The sequence below is a fragment of the Odontomachus brunneus genome, unplaced genomic scaffold (assembly GCF_010583005.1).
Source record: "Odontomachus brunneus isolate Ranch 3 - 2012 unplaced genomic scaffold, Obru_v1 Obru_scaffold_007, whole genome shotgun sequence".
Lineage (NCBI taxonomy): Eukaryota > Metazoa > Arthropoda > Insecta > Hymenoptera > Formicidae > Odontomachus > Odontomachus brunneus.
This window is the reverse complement of record NW_022639457.1, coordinates 3,097,748-3,113,620: the sequence shown is the minus strand read 5'-3', so window position 1 is coordinate 3,113,620 and position 15,873 is coordinate 3,097,748. Positions and strand designations below refer to the sequence as shown.

Here is a 15,873-nt window from a genome sequence, read left to right as displayed (position 1 = left end):
TCTTTATGACGCAACTCAAGGTCAAACTGCTAATATCATAAAATAGATCTTTTTAAACCCTACAACTTTTGTATTTAACATTTTTTTATACAACGCTTTGTTTTCGAGATATTCAGGTGTTCCGGCATATAATATTCACCCTGTATATGGGACCTGTACGTATGGGTGATAAGACAGCAGTTTCCGAGAGCGCGTTGCTCAAATTTTCGTTGACTTTTGTTTATTCGGTCGTTCAGGTGACTGACGTTTGTTGATCAACAGAATGTGATTTAGTTGTTTTTCCAAGGATCGATAAGACGGATGTATTATCTTCTCGTGCAGTAACTGCCGCGATTAGACGAATCAAAATAAAAGGATCTCAGAGATTCGTTAGCCTCGCTGCTTGAGAACTTTGTCAAGAAATTCGTCGGCCAGCTTGATCACGCTATTGAACGGTACGTCGTACATATATATATACATATATATATATATATATATATACACGCAACGAAGAATTTTAACGCTGCACCGTATGATGAAAGTATCGCGTTAATTCAATTAGCGCAGAAATCACGATGCCTCGCGCCGGTATCTTTGTACTGTTATGGTCGCTGATGACGTGCTCGCTTGGATTCACAATGGACCGTTCAGGTACGAGCTGTTAAGGTTGCGCACGCGTGTGTCAACTTTCGTTTTCGTTTGCGCCGTGTACACTCTCGTAATTTTATTCACTGGCTATTCATATTTATGAGGGGGAGGGAGGAATGTGCAATATATTAGCTGTGCAAATCCAATTCTTTTTTTTTTTTTGTTTAACGTCCAATTCTCGGTTTTACTGTCAAGGACGCGACTTTTCAGATCACGCTTTTGTGCTCGTTACTTTATGCTCTCGAGAAAAAGGAAAGGAGCAAGAGTGTATCGTGTAATGAACCCGCTTCTAAGAACTCGTTTCCGTTCTCTCATTCTGTCTTCTAAATTCACTTCTGCGCTATCTTGCCGTTACGTAACGCGACGCCGGTGATTAATGTCCATTTTGTCGGATAGCGCTTGTATTGTCCACGTGGGACACGGCACCGTCTTTAGACACCTATCGAAGGATACCCGTGGAGTCCGCGTCGAACAGCAAGATACCGACGACGAGTACCGACAAGTCCCGGCCAGCTGAGGATGCAAAGGTGCTGACGAAAATGAAAGAAAGCATGCAGGAGAATCAGACGCGCGAGAGGAGATCGACGACGGAGAACATCGAAATAAAATTGATCGGTGATGTAGCTTCAACAGCGAGGAACAACGATTCTTTGGGGGAAAGCAACGGTGCCCTCGCTGCCCCCCGCAATGTCGTATTGCTCTTGATCGATGACAAGGATCTTGATAAGAATAGGAAAGAGAATCCATGGCTAGATCTCACGGAGATGTCGCTGTTCACTGTCCAAGGATCTCTCCAGGTATCTTCCACTGATCGAGATGAACGGATAAAAAAGTGATTAAAAAAGAAAAATCGGCAGTAGAAAGTCTAAGAGTCTAAGAGGCATTGGAAGGGCTATTGAATCATGTGTAGCGATTTTCACTTTCGCTCTTTAGTGTGCTAATTCTAACGGTGCGAAGTCGTTCCGAAATCAATGTTGAGCCTTTTATGCGGTCTGAGTACACCGGGACTTGAGCTGCGTATTATCTTTGATATCTTAGAGCTTAGGGCTTTGATATCTTAGAGCTGCGACGATAAGGTCGGGACCATCGATATCTCGTCGGAGGACGTTTTGCTTTCTGAGGACAAGGAGAAGGACTGCGATTGCGAGCGTCTGCTTTATTCGAATATCGGGGAGCTGTTGTCTTGGGCGAAGTACACGAGACAGATGGCCACAGGTCTGAAAGATTTTGTTCACTGAGTCTTGCAAAAAAGTTAAATGCTAAAGAAGATGTGTAAAAGTGAAACATTGCCAAATATATATCACAGAGATTAAGAAGTGATATTAAAGGAACACCTTGTAAAAGCAAATTCATAAAGACTAAACCTTGTTGAAACTAGATCTTAGAAAGTAGATCTTAAAAAGAAAACTGTCGGATATTAATATTATATAAAGTTTCGTCTTATATAAACACATTCACAAAGACATTTTTGCCTATTCAACGAGAAATTATTGATCCTATGAGTCTTGTGTATTAGGCGCAGTTTCCGGCAGCAAGTTCAACACTCCGTTGCTTCTTGATTACGTTGCCGCTTCAAGCGACATTTTGACCGGGCTGGACGGGTTCAATGAAGGTGATGCAAAGTTAGAATTACGCAAAAGCAAGACTGATTCCAGCGACTCGTGGCAAGCGTTAGATCTCGGTAGTCGAGCGAAATTTATTCCCACTTTGGTGGCACCTCAGAGAGGGGGTAAGTCATGATTATATCAACTAGAGAAGACTAGAAAAGAAATCGTTTAATCAACAGATTAATAATACTTGCAAAATATGTACTCTTTGTAGGAGTATGAGAAAAACAAAAAGCAAAAATAATTAATAGTAAAAAAGTAAAAAAGAATTATTAATCCTAAACATCAAAAAGTTATGTAAGCCCTAAAGATATGTCTTTTCACTCAGCGCATTTTAATTTGCTTCTTACTTCCGCAAAAATGGTTAAATATTTTTTTTCTTAATCGAGTTACAAAACACAACACATGTTTTTTAAAAACGGTGACATTTGAACAGTTGGATAAATTTCACACATGTTTAGGGTTCCAGAATTAACTCTATAAAATAAGATACGTCGGTATTGCATACGAATTTTGTTTTCGCATCAAGAAAAGGATAATTTTTAAATGAAACATCGATAATGATAGAATAAGACAGATGGAAGATACGGTATTTGAGGGATAAAGAGGGTCTATTTTTTGCAGACACGACGAATTACGACGGCGCATGGGATATCTTTGACGTCCTCTCCAAAATAAAAATGGCTTTTTTCCGCTCTCTCCTTGAATCGTTAGGTAGAAAAGATGGCACGTTCGAAGATAAGTCTTCACCACGTACATCGTTTCCTCTCAAGCCAACTGTCGTCAATCTGATTAGAAGTATAATCAGTGAACTCAAGTTCATTTCAAAGCACAAAGGTTACACGTTGATTGCTGTTGTGCCAAGGAACGAGCAAGTCGTCGTCATTAACCTCCTCCAGCGCGAAGTAATCGTCGCTTTTATGTACAACTAATAGCTTTGTTGACAAGATCTCGCAGTGAATCGAATTTGACAGATTTGAAATAAACATAAATGCGTTTGCGCGTTCGGTCATCCATATTGCAGAAATTAGAAGTTCATCAAAATATCAATCGGTACAAAGATTAGAAAATCGGTGGAACGTTAGTGTAGAAGTTATCGCGCAATTTGTCGTTTGCCGATCGATGCAGATCTCCGCGGATACGCTGTTAGTAGTGACAGAAACTTGCTCTGGAAACAACAAGTCCATCGTTCCGTTTGTCGCGCGAGGGCCGAATGAGCAGATTCTCCGGCAGGCCAGGACGATCTGGCAACTTCCGGAGGCGATCAGGAACGCGACCGCAGGAGGCTGTCACGAGCCGAGATGCCCGCCGAGTCGGCAAAGGCGCGACGTGCCGGCCGTCTCACGTGCGCCGACCGAGATTTCCGCGCGAAAATCGCCAACGTGGAAGCGCGTTATCAGAGACCAGAACGCCGCTGAAGAACTTGTAAGACTGACTTTACAATTTCTCTTAATGATAGAATGAAACGTTTTTTATATCGGTAACACAGCAAAGTTATGATAAACACCTTGAGTCGCTAACCTTGAATTGCTTAAGATATAATAGTTGAGCAATGCGTAGTTTTAAGCAATTTATATTATGTATGTTTTTATACCATGAATTATGACATATAATTCACACTCTTGCGCAAAATTGGCTCATTATAACGTAATAATGTCGTCAAAGTTTTTGTATAGGATCATTACGTAAAATGTAAAGTTAGAAGATACGCGTTTTTAAACAGAGTTGTTCAGTGGGTTTGTAAAATCATCGATTGATTCCGTTGTAACTAGTGAAATTTGCCGATTGCTATTTGCTAGTCACAACGGAATTAATCGGCGATCAAGTTAATCAGAGCTTGGTAAAAGTCAGATTAAATTAATAAAAATTATTAGCACTTATGATCCGAATTATTTTATTAACATAAACATTTTTACACATTTTATTTCTTACAAAGGTCCTAACGATATCACTCATTTCGACAGAATATGTATCTTTTGAAGCTATTTTCTCTCAAATTTTCTTCCAAAAATAGTGAAACATCGCTTTGTCACTTGTATATCTTTAATCTACTCGTCGTTACGATTTTATTAAGAAATAATTTAAAATTTCCAATGCCACAAAACTGGGTTGAAAACTTATGAGAACTTGGCCGTTCTCTTTAGCGTAATATTGACGTTTGATATTGCGACACTTATACGTTCCATTTAACAACAGATATTCATACATTATGCGATCACATTTGTTTCCGTGCAAAATAAAACGAGATCTGAGGACACCCCGATGTCAAAATAAGTTCTTACGCTTGTGTCAGTTTTATTTCCTTTTCTCTGGTTGACGCAACACACACATACACATACACACAGCCACGTAAAATATCCTTGTCAGAGAATATTTTGTATTTATTAAATCGTATTTGTGAAACCCAACCGCGGCAATTTCGAGAGGTCTTACGTCTCGATATGATTCGCGGGAAGTTTTGATTACCTTGCACCTTTCTTTCCAGAACACAACAAATGTCGAGGAAACAATGATCGTCGAGATACAAGCCAGAAGCTCCACTACGTCGGAGACAACGTCGTACGATCTCGTTACATTACTCGGGATCGCGACCTCTCTTCTCGCCGTAGTCGCTTTGACCTCTTCTTAAAAAAAAAAGACAATGTTTCGAACTATTATTACGCGTGTTTATCCTTTATTCTCTCTTTCTGGTTTATCCCCTCTCTCCTATATTTTTTACCTGTCGCAACCGCGAAGAAATTTCAAGCTATTCAAAAACTGTCAACGCGGCACGCGATCAAAATCGAAGGAGAGGATATATTGTGAGAGACAGAATGCTCACGTGCTCAAAATGTAACCAAATATTTTGTCAGAGCAGACAGAATGTCACATTATCGCGGTTAAACTTATGAATAAACTTTGACTTACGCAAGCACGTGTAACTCGCTTCGATTGCGTCAACGACAATAATCGCGATTGTTTGTTTACAGCGCGGTGTGTCCCGCTGCTGCGCGGGCTGTCCCACTTTCTGCCGACACTCACGTTTAAATAACGGAATAATAAACCGCGCAATCGATCCCTTCTAATAGTAAAACGAAGTAGATAACGATGTCTTGCTTGCTATTAGGCTCTCCAGCAACTTTATGTTGCCGCAAAACTTCGACACGCTCGTCGGCCACGAATTAACTGAAAGAACTGTCGCGAGCACTTTTACGTCAATTTCCTTCGCGGAAAATTCGATCTCAAATTCGTCATAAACCTGTTATTCAAATCTCATCGGATAGAAGTGATCGTATATTATCAGTAGCCGCGGGACTGTGTACACTCTATGTCAGGTAACTCTCCCTGTGACAAGTTCACAGTTAGACTTGAGCCTTGCGCGAATAAACGTCTCGCGTCTTTACCGTTGATTATCGTGTACGTGACGCACAATGTGTATTAATAGTCATCATTTGGCATTTTTCTCTTGTGAGGTTCCTCAATTTCTACTCTGAATTAGATCCAAGTTTTTCAGTTGATTTACGATATACGTGACATTTATATCCGTAATCGTGATTCGAAAAAAAATTCATCTGACTCAGCTCAAATCTGAGTGACTTACTTGAATAAATATTTTAAATAATTATTAATACACGGGCCTGTCTTTTTAAGTTATCTCCTCGCATGATTTTATTGCGTCTGTTTACGGTAAATTATTGATTGTTAGAACAAAAGGGAAGTGTTCGGACTGCTTTACTAGATTATAAATTTGCTCGATCCACTGCACGTGTCACTTTACGGATATATCATTTTATTTTTATGTATTTCGAAAAAATCTTAGCACTCGTTTCCTCGCTTCTGATATTTAAAAGAGATATAAGTGTTTCCAGAAGCTTTAAATATGTATCAATTGAGATTATACTCATTCTTGATGCATTCAGCGTATATAAAATGTAATTGAAATTGTGCAAAGTAATCCTCCACATAAGTCACGTGTGTTTATATACTCGGTAACGCTGTTTTTTGCTCGTTCAAATGTAAATTACAAAATTGCCGCGATTGCGACCGGTAATTTCACGCATACACGCGAATTCTTTGTCGCTAATGGCGGTCGCGCCGTTCGCGTAATCCCATGCCCGTGCAACCACGAACGCTCGCGATTTTATTCGCGAAAGAAAGTAAGACGAGGGCACGGGCGCAGCCGCGCGATTAGTCAGTGTGCAGTTCTATGCACTATCACTGTGCACTCGGAAGTGAACGCGGCGAGAAGAATCGAGCGGGTAGACCTGATTATCCGCGGATCTTCTCGTCGGTACAGATCCCGCCGAGACAATCGACTGTGAAACGTTCTTTCCAACCTCTTGGTTAGCTAATTAACAGTTAAATCGTATGTCTGTCTTTAATCTTCCTCCAGATCAGAGAAAGGCAAACATGTGATTTAGCTGTTAGTTAGCGTACCAAGACATCGGCTCTATGTCGATCAAGGAAATGCCACATACTTGAAATACTTGGGATTTTCTTTGTATTTCTGCTTATTCATGGATCTACTGAATATTTTTAGGAAATAATAACGTCAAAATATTCAATCGTCGGGATATGCGGATATGTAAAAACATTAAGTTCTTGTTCGATCAGTCGCAGCCTTGAACGAAGATCAACTCCGTTTCTTATTAATTTTCTTCTGATTTGTGACGAAATTATTATAAACTCGCACAACATTGATTATGTAAAGTTTGTATTGATTATGTAAAGCTTGTTTTTTTCCATCTCATTTGCAACATATTTGTATCTAAATGAAATAATTAGAACCGACTATTTTTCCAGTTGAATCATATATTATGCATGACTTTATACTTGGAAAAGATCGTCTCACTTGAGACTCAAGTCGGAGTATCTCACTTGATACAGAGAGGTTCAAGTAACGACTATTAATGATACCTCTTTCGGTAATGAATCGTCAAATGCATGTATAATTAGTAGTAGTAGTTGAAGTAGTAGTAATTGTTATTGTGCTAGTAGTAGTAGTTGAAGAGAAATGCAATGAAAAGCGTTAAAGAGAAATCTAATTTGTTGGTGGAATTCAAATAATTTTATTGATTATATCGATCCACACATGAGCATTCATACACACACCCACCCACACACGCGCGCGCGCGTACACACACACACATATATATATATATATATTTCCACATCTAAATCTCTTCTTTTCGTTCCTACTCGCTTGAGTGGCCGCACAATAAGTGCGTAAACGCACGATTCGGTCTCGAGAAGAAAGTTTCCGGATTTTGTTGCTCATCAGAGCAAAGAAAGCCGGTGTATGTTCACCAAAGCGGTCAAACCCGCTCATTTTCGCGTTACATAAGCTCACAATTTCATGAGTGAGTTTCTAAAATCGCGAAATTATAACAAACGATGGCTATCGCCATTCCTCCGTTCCGTTGCGAAATTATCGCGATTGCGTGCGACTCGCGATTGTATGAGATCAACACTGATCTTCCTCGATTTGCAGAGGGAAATGCGACGCATCTTTTGTCCTCTTATCACTATTATTTAATAGAGCACCTGATGCAGTGACGCGTTTGTTTTCGCTGGAATGTCGTTTTCCAATCCGATTGCATAATTCGAGCAATCTTGACGCTTTTCATAAGCGCGAATAGCAAGTGGATTTATCTGAGCGCGTTTTCTCGATACAAAAGTGGACGCTATCATACTGGAAGCTCGTAACAGGATCATAAGCGCGTAAGTTGCGTTCTTTCGAAGTATGGAGAGCTAAAAGGTGACTTGGAAGCGTCGACTTGGCCTCACGTCTTGGTCTGAAGAACCGTCTTGGAGTCAGCAAGTGCCTCGTTATCCTGCGGGATAGTTCGGAGGTTTTCGTTCAGAGAACGGACGATTCCCTTGGCGCGAACAATGCTTCTCGTCGGCCGTGCTACCGTGTCCGAAATTCGTCTTATCTTATTTGAATTTGCTAACCCGCTGATTCCCCCCAAAAGTCGCTCATTGATCGCGCGAGGGTTTTCCTTCTATCGTGTGCCATAACGGAAAGCGAAGTGAGAGTGGGGTGTCTCTACGGTATAAAGGAGAACCGGTCCAAGAGGTAATCGTTCCCACTCCGTTGTTCGTTTGCCGTCTCGCGAGTTCGCCGCTCGAGTCTCATTTCTCCTTCCGTAATAATCCGAAAGTCATCGTCGTCGCGATCGTTTGCGCGTTCGCCGAGCGTCCGTCTGTGTCTGGATCGTGTTCTCTCCGCCGGTCAAGGTAAGTCCCGATCTCGGCGCGTTTCACTGTGGTGACATATATTTCGACTGTGGGAATCGACATTTTCCCGCTACGACGAGAGCTCGAGCTCAAGTGGACACACGTCGAAATTACTTCCGTCGCGTTGAATCCATGCCGGGTCCAAGATGTGTCATCGACTGCGTAAGGCACAAAACGACGGACAACTCTTAGAACAACGTAACTGTGCCATTTTCTTCGTTCCCTTCGTTCACTCGCCACAAGTGCAATCGTTGAGAGAGGAGAAAATTGTCCGAGTAATTTCGCGTAATTTTGAGAGTAATGCGCCTTCTCCAGAAGTTTACGAGTGTAGAAAGGGAAAAAAGAAATTAGCTGTCTTAATCTATCTAATTAGCTATCTAATTAGCGATTTTCGAGTCGAGTCGTTGATCAAGCAGAAACCACGTTGCTCCCATCTTAGGTCCGGACTCTTAATGAATCTCTTCTCCATCTTTCATTTTCATTGCGTTCGACTAGTTTCTTTGTATTATAGTCAGTGTTTTGCGATGCGACGATCGTTAACGTTGCTTCAACGGCGCCTGCAAAATTCTATAGGGCGAACTCAAAGGGTCGCGGTACCAGCGCTTACCCTCGACACCGCGGTGTGACAAAAGGATGTCTCGCAGTCCCTGGAGTCTCTGGAGAAATGCAAAAAGAAGCTGGACTGCGAGATTGATCATTGAAATTATCTTCTCTAGGATATCACTTTTCCGAATCAATAAACGTAACGTAACGTAGCGTCGAGATTTCGTTTGTTTTTTCTCTGCGAGAAACTGCGACGTCAAAGTTTCGGTCTATCTGTACGAATTCAAGTTTTGCCAAGGACAGTTTTTAACATTTTTATTTCCTATTTTGATCGCTTTGCTTCTCTCATGATTTTATTTATGGGACGACGATAGCGACAACGTTGTATCGCTCGCATCATTGAAAAAAAGAAGAAAAACTGGCGACAAAAAACTAATTACTATCCAGACGCGGGAACCTTCGATCACACTTCTCGAGCGGCCCCCGTCGTCGTGGATTTCACGTAGTCGATGTAACGATGAAGAAATCCACCGGCCTGTCGATTCTGTAACTTCTAACGACAGTGTCGTTATCGTTATGTCGTCGTTGCGCAGCTTCTCTGCCATGTACTGCCGTGCACCTGCGCGACGATAACGACTCTCTGTCCTTAGTTAGTTATAGCATCGGCAAGCAATTGCGCGCCTAACGAAATTTTTTAACGCAAATTTTGGTAAATTTCGCGCAGTGAAGGGCGCTCGAAGAAATCGCACCGATTGTAAAAGAAAAGTAGGACAATGTCTTCGGAATGAGAAAGGACGAAGTCAAAATGCTTTCTTGTTGCTTCTCTCGCCGTCCGCGGCCGCAAGGAGTTAGAGAAAGTTTCGGTTGAGCAAGCCGCTTTGGTCAGCATTAATTCCTGACATAAGAACGATGGGTATCTTAACCGGTTACATAATCGGCTGGAGTGCACATTACTCGCGTAACACGTGCAGCAGAAAAGGAGCCCCGCGGAGGCACACACCGACACAATTACGCGCCGTCGGGAATGTACGAGTTATTGTGCAGCACAACTTCATGCTCCGATAACGCGAGAAAGCAGCCAAATCGCCGCATAATCATTTTACGATGTATGACCTCAATTATTTATGACTTTTTCTCGCTATAAATATCTTCTCTTACATGCGTGTGTATACGTGTGCGAGGTGAGTCCACGGTTCTCGTAGGTCGATGCGCGTGAAATCGAAATGATATCATCGTGAAATTGTCGCGAGAATTCTGATGGCGAATTCACCCGCCCATACGACCATCTTACGCGACATTCCCGTCGCGATCTCTTTGCAGATGTTGCTGATACAACCTACAGATGAGATGTCCAAGCAGATACGGGTGGGTCTGAATGAGAATCCAATGACCCGCGACAAGGACGTCGAAATTATCAAAGAGTGGCTCGCTAAGCAACCACACTTACCTCACTTCGATGGTATGGACACATTTTCCGATTACACGGCGGAAATAGAGTACAGTCGTGAAATGCGTTCGATCCCGAGTAATCTGCTAACGTTTCGTTACGTTTTCTCCATGGCGACGCTCCATGGATATTCTCTGCACGGGAGAAACGATGAAATGTAGCTCTCACAATCGATCGCTCGGTGCTCGATAATGATACAGCCGCATTTGCACAGATGACCAAAGAATAATGACGTTCCTACGAGGCTGCAACTTCTCCCTGGAGAGGTGCAAAAAGAAGCTGGACATGTACTTCACGATGCGCGCCGCCCTCCCCGAGTTCTTCGCCGATCGCGATGTCACGAGGCCAGTGATGCAGGACGTAGTGAAAGTTGTGTAAGGAGAGAGAAAGAGAGAGAGAGAGAGAGTATATATTAGCATATATGCGACATTACACCGATGTAATTTAAGTTTTCGATCACTCGGTGAGGAGCAGCCAGACGTCTTGCGTAAGCGATTTTTACCTCGTCACGTCTACTTGCAGACAAGTGCCCGTGTTACCAGGCCTCACGAAGGAAGGAAATCGAGTGGTCCTGATGCGTGGAGTCGATAAGGACCTGCCGACTCCCAATGTCACAGAAGCCATGAAGGTAACGAAGCCCACCTCGATCATTGGCGGCGGAATCGAGCATAAAGGGGTCGCACGTCCTCTCCCTGAGAACCTGTCAAACGATGTTGCGCCCAAGTTGTTGCGCATAAGCGAAGTTAGAGAGCGGAGTCGTAAATACTCCGGATCCGCAAACGCTCTTTCGCGATTCACTTTGCGAGCGCTTGTGGTGCCTTTAGAAGGAGCTCTTCCGCCGCCTGCTCGTTTAAAGCGCGGAACTCCTCTTGACGAACCAAGTCTCCTGAATTTTCCTTACAATTTTCACGCTGTAAAAGGAAATAGCAAGAAGAACGCTTTGTTAAGAAGAGCGGCAAACAAATTTGAATCGAATTAAAAATGTCTAGTGAAATATAAACGAATCAGAATCCCGATGGAAGTTAACGGAATTCTTAGGCTGCGTTTGGGGAGACGCTATTTAACGTCCTCTATCCTTGTTCAATTTTCAGGAATAAACAAGGACAGAGCGTACTCATAGCGCTAAATAGCGTCTCCCCGAACGCAGCCTTAATCAAACAAGATTTGCAACCAGAACTTGCAATTGTTTCATATTGAACAGTTGCATGCTTTGGTTAACCAGAAATCTTCGTCCTGTCCTTGGTAGTTGCATCGCTGAATTGGTGCAATAAGTTAGAATGAGATTAGCATATTTTTTCTCATTTATTGCACCAGTGTATGTCAGTTCAGTAGTGCAGCTACAAAGAACAGACTATGGAGCGGCATTCAACCAGTAATCTCAACTGGAATTCTGGTTCGTTCACCAGAGACATCACTAGATACTTAGTCGTCCCAACGAATCTTGTCTTTCCGCGCGTATTCATTTTCCGTTGTTGTCGCAGCTGGTGCTGATGATCGGCGACGTGCGCCTCAGGGAGGAGTCTCACGGGGTAGCTGGCGACATTTACATCCTCGACGCTGCGGTCGCGACGCCTACGCACTTCGCCAAGTTCACGCCGCCCTTGGTGAAGAAGTTTCTGGTTTGCGTGCAGGAGGCTTACCCGGCGAAGCTCAAGCAGGTGCATGTGGTCAACGTCAGTCCCTTCGTCGACACGATTCTCAATTTCGTCAAGCCGTTTCTCAAGGAGAAAGTACGCGAGCGCATCTTCATGCACAGCAATATAAACACGCTTTACGAATACGTGCCCAAGGATATCTTGCCGACCGAGTATGGCGGAGACGCCGGACCCATCCAGGTTATACATGGTATGGCGCTTCATTATTTTGATGATTACCTACAATTGCAGGACGGGTGTCTCTCAGAAGCACTTTTCCATTGTTTCTTTGAGGAAAGGATTTTTCCTCGAAGAAGGTATGAAGAGTGAGTTTTTTTCTCAAAAAACAGAGTTTGTTTTTGTCTTTTGTGACTTTTTAATATACCACGTTAAATACTCTTCGCGTTAAGTGTTCATTCATTAGCAAGATTCATGTCCTGCGAGAACATATGTACTCGATAATGAGAGAAGAGACGGATTATAAAAGAGATCTTAACGTCGCAATGTCGCAAACGCTAAGACGGTCTTTCTAACGCGGATCTATTTTCAGAAAAGTGGCTGAAGAAGCTGGAGGAATACAAGCCGTGGTTCGCGCAGCAAGAAACCATGAAGGCCAACGAGAGCTTGCGACCGGACAAACCAAAGACGCACGATGACTTGTTCGGTCTCGACGGATCCTTCCGGCAGCTGATGATCGATTAAATCGAAGCACAAGCCTCCCCTGTCCCTCCGGGGAAGAGTGTAGCGACAACGTAATCGTCGCCAACGGCAGTCGTTAACCGAATCGTTCGTTCGCGTGGAGAGCAGAAACTTCGAGGCCGATCGATCGCGAAACTCCGCCACGTGACGACAACATGTAATGCAATGTACTTCCGTTTTTCGAGCGGCTATAACCGGAGCGTGAACGATTCGTGCCCGGAATACGCGAACGAACATAATCCACACGATAATGTCTGGAAATGTGAGGATACGAAGCCGGACGATAGAACCCCGGGCGGGGGCAATTCTGGGAGGTAAAACGCTCGTCAGCATCTTCACCATGCGCGGTTATGTCAATAATAGTGCTTTACCAAAAAGGCTCCTTTTGCTCTCGCGCAATTACCACGCTGATCGGATAAACAGCTATACATCTTCCATTTCCTTGTGAACTTCTTAGCGAGCATGCGTAATGATATGGCGAGAACTTTGCCGTAGACGCCGTCGATCGCGTTCGAAGAAGCGCACGGGGACATAGCGTAACCGACGTATCCGTAGTTCGCATGATATTGATATCTTTTGTCGTAAAGCATATCTTTTGGAGCGATAGACTGGACTGGGGAGACTGGACTCCGGGAGTGTGAGACAGATTTCAGGACGACGAATGTAATTATGAACGAGCGAGCGCTTCGTAAGTAAATTCTAGAAGATACCTACATAACATAACGTCGAAAATCGGGACATGAGACGTATTTTAGACGTTGCGCTGTGCTAGGTTTCTTCTAGAATTTATATTCACTCGATTCGCACTTCGTAATCGACACTGAACACTCAGCTGAGCTCACTACGTATCGCACTCGTGACCCGTGGAATTTTCATCACAGTGCGCGCACGAGAAACCTGTACATAATTATGTGTTACAGTAAACGAGTCGATTGATGAAATACGCCAAGGGACTTTCGTAACGCGGAATTTCGGAAACCTTGTGGCAAAACCCGCGAGAAGTGTTCTGTTCTTAAAAGGAACGAGTCTCTCGAGGCCAGCTGCGGTTGTCGATTGCCACCATTAATTTGTTTCGAGCGAAAAAAGAAAGATTCGATGAGAATGTCGCGTCCAGTGAAAGCTGCACGCGCGGCGGCTTAACCGTCGCGCTCAAATCACCCGAGTTTCCGTTTCACATTCACTTGAATTCTCGCAGTGATTATCGTTCGCGTTTGATGACTCATTTACTACAAGATTACCAAGACGTCTCAAGGACTCTCACTCGACGACTATAGCATAATGCTAGAATGTTCCGCGTAATGTCTGAAAGTTTTCAAGAGAATTACCCAACAAAGTTCACCAAAACTAAATTATCGATAAAATCACAAACGAGAAAGTAACGGAAATATAAAGTGATCAATGAGAAGGATAAAAAAAAAGTTAGGAAATACAAGCTAGTGAAGTTAGTAACTAAAGTCGCTCCTCTCTCTCTATAGTAATTTGTATCTCAATGAAATTAACATAAATCCAATTTCGAAACTGTGCAGTTTATTACCGCAGCGATCTATGTAACCCCAGATTATGTATTGAAATTTAGAATAATTTAAAATCGGGTTTTTCTATGTACACACGCATCACACTCTCGACCCATACAGCATAAATACGCAAAAGACGCCTTGGAGACCCCTGAAAGATGTCGCACTCTAAAATCTCTTTTGGATGTCTCCAAGACACATCTTTGACATTTGTGCTGTTTGGGGATACAAGCAACTTCTACATTAACGTTATAAATTCAATATTATTATTATTAATTTCATACGTTACCACATATAATATCGTTAGTGTAAATAAATCATATCAATAGTGTGTAAGAAATGGGATCAATTATGAAGATCACTTGTGCAGGGCGACTAATATGCACGCTCTTATTGCATTGTGTGTAAGAATCGGAGAGAAATATAAAAGTTTGTGTGCAATTACTTTCATATTCATGGCGAAGAATAGGAAAAATAGGCGGCGAGTTCAAGATAAACTTTAATAATTCACTTACATAATTCACTGTTTTTTTTTATCAATTTCACATGCGTTATTAAGTGTTGTATCGTTGGCATGATATCACTGTAATAAATGGGGCACATTATAGAGAGAACGGATTGCTGATGTATGTACAAGCTTTCAGGACAACCTAGATTTTACTCTTTTATGTGTAACCGTCTAGCGCGCGTCCATCTAATCATTGAAAGTCAGTCGGTCGTCGCAAGTCGGACGATCAACAGATCTCGCACTGTACTCTGTGCAAGGTACGTTCGTTAAACTTCATCAGTTAGAAGAATTGTTCGATACTCTTAACCCTTGAATGCATGAATTTTTATTTTAAACTGAAAAAATTACAATGGTTGCTAATTGGAGAATGGAAAAAAGAAGAAATATTTTAAAAGATTTCTAATAAAAACTAAGTTGAATAATTATTAATTAATCGTTTGATTAGCCAAACGATGCATTAAAGGATTAATAATTGTTAAGAACGCCAGTATCAATTTATACTCTAAAAAATGTGTTCAGATAATAACGAAATATTTTTCAACGCTTTCCTCACTTGGCGATCAGTTTGAAATCTTTCAAGAGCATACACAGACTCGTTTCCAATGTAATATTCGTCTGATACTCTCGAAAAATTTCCTCTAACTTTGATATAATTCAACGTAGCGATCTGTTTCATCGAGCTTTATAATACGCTAATACTCAACTCATAATAATCAACTCAGAAATTAATGGCTACTACATTTCAAAATTTCTAGTGTTATTCTTTCTACCGATGAACGATTGTTGAACGGTAATTTCAAAAGTGATCGTGATCTCCCTTTCCCCCTCTCTGTGACTACAAGATCGTTCCCTCATCAAAGCATTGTATCTAATAAATTTGAACGTCTTCTTTTCTTTCAAGAAAAATTCGCACGATCGATCCAGTTGTTCGAACAACAGAATAACGACATTTAAAGTTTAAATAAGATCAACTGAGGGAAGTTGCGCGAGTAGATAGACGAAGTACTGGGAGAGGGGGACGGGGGAATAATAGCAAGACGGGGTACAAGCGATCGAAGTGGAATAGAGGAGCGGA

At 42.2% G+C, this 15,873-nt stretch overlaps 1 protein-coding gene across 2 annotated transcripts; it reads left to right on the top strand.

Annotated features, from left to right (window-relative positions):
- The first annotated feature begins 539 nt into the window (after positions 1 to 539).
- LOC116854082 (alpha-tocopherol transfer protein-like) lies at positions 540 to 14,904 on the top strand. 2 transcript variants are annotated; one of them, XM_032835625.1, is made up of 11 exons: positions 540 to 630; positions 1,024 to 1,424; positions 1,689 to 1,842; positions 2,144 to 2,356; positions 2,859 to 3,139; positions 3,363 to 3,659; positions 10,317 to 10,455; positions 10,658 to 10,817; positions 10,966 to 11,071; positions 11,925 to 12,288; positions 12,628 to 14,904. In XM_032835625.1, exons 1-11 carry the CDS (start codon positions 555 to 557, stop codon positions 12,777 to 12,779), a joined length of 2,343 nt encoding a protein of 780 aa, XP_032691516.1. In that variant the 5' UTR covers positions 540 to 554; the 3' UTR covers positions 12,780 to 14,904. The 2 variants fall into 2 exon arrangements, with proteins under 2 accessions (XP_032691516.1, XP_032691515.1); XM_032835624.1 differs by lacking the exons at positions 540 to 630; positions 1,024 to 1,424; positions 1,689 to 1,842; ... (1 more) ...; positions 2,859 to 3,139; positions 3,363 to 3,659 and adding an exon at positions 8,292 to 8,453.
- Positions 14,905 to 15,873: the final 969 nt, after the last annotated feature.

Bases quoted from the DNA above. Each gene is read 5' to 3' on its own strand.
- LOC116854082 (XM_032835625.1), top strand. From the start codon at position 555: ATGCCTCGCGCCGGTATCTTTGTACTGTTATGGTCGCTGATGACGTGC. The intron at 631-1,023 runs GTACGAGCTGTT...TTTGTCGGATAG, and splicing joins ATTCACAATGGACCGTTCAG to CGCTTGTATTGTCCACGTGG. The intron at 3,660-10,316 runs GTAAGACTGACT...ATCTCTTTGCAG, and splicing joins AGAACGCCGCTGAAGAACTT to ATGTTGCTGATACAACCTAC.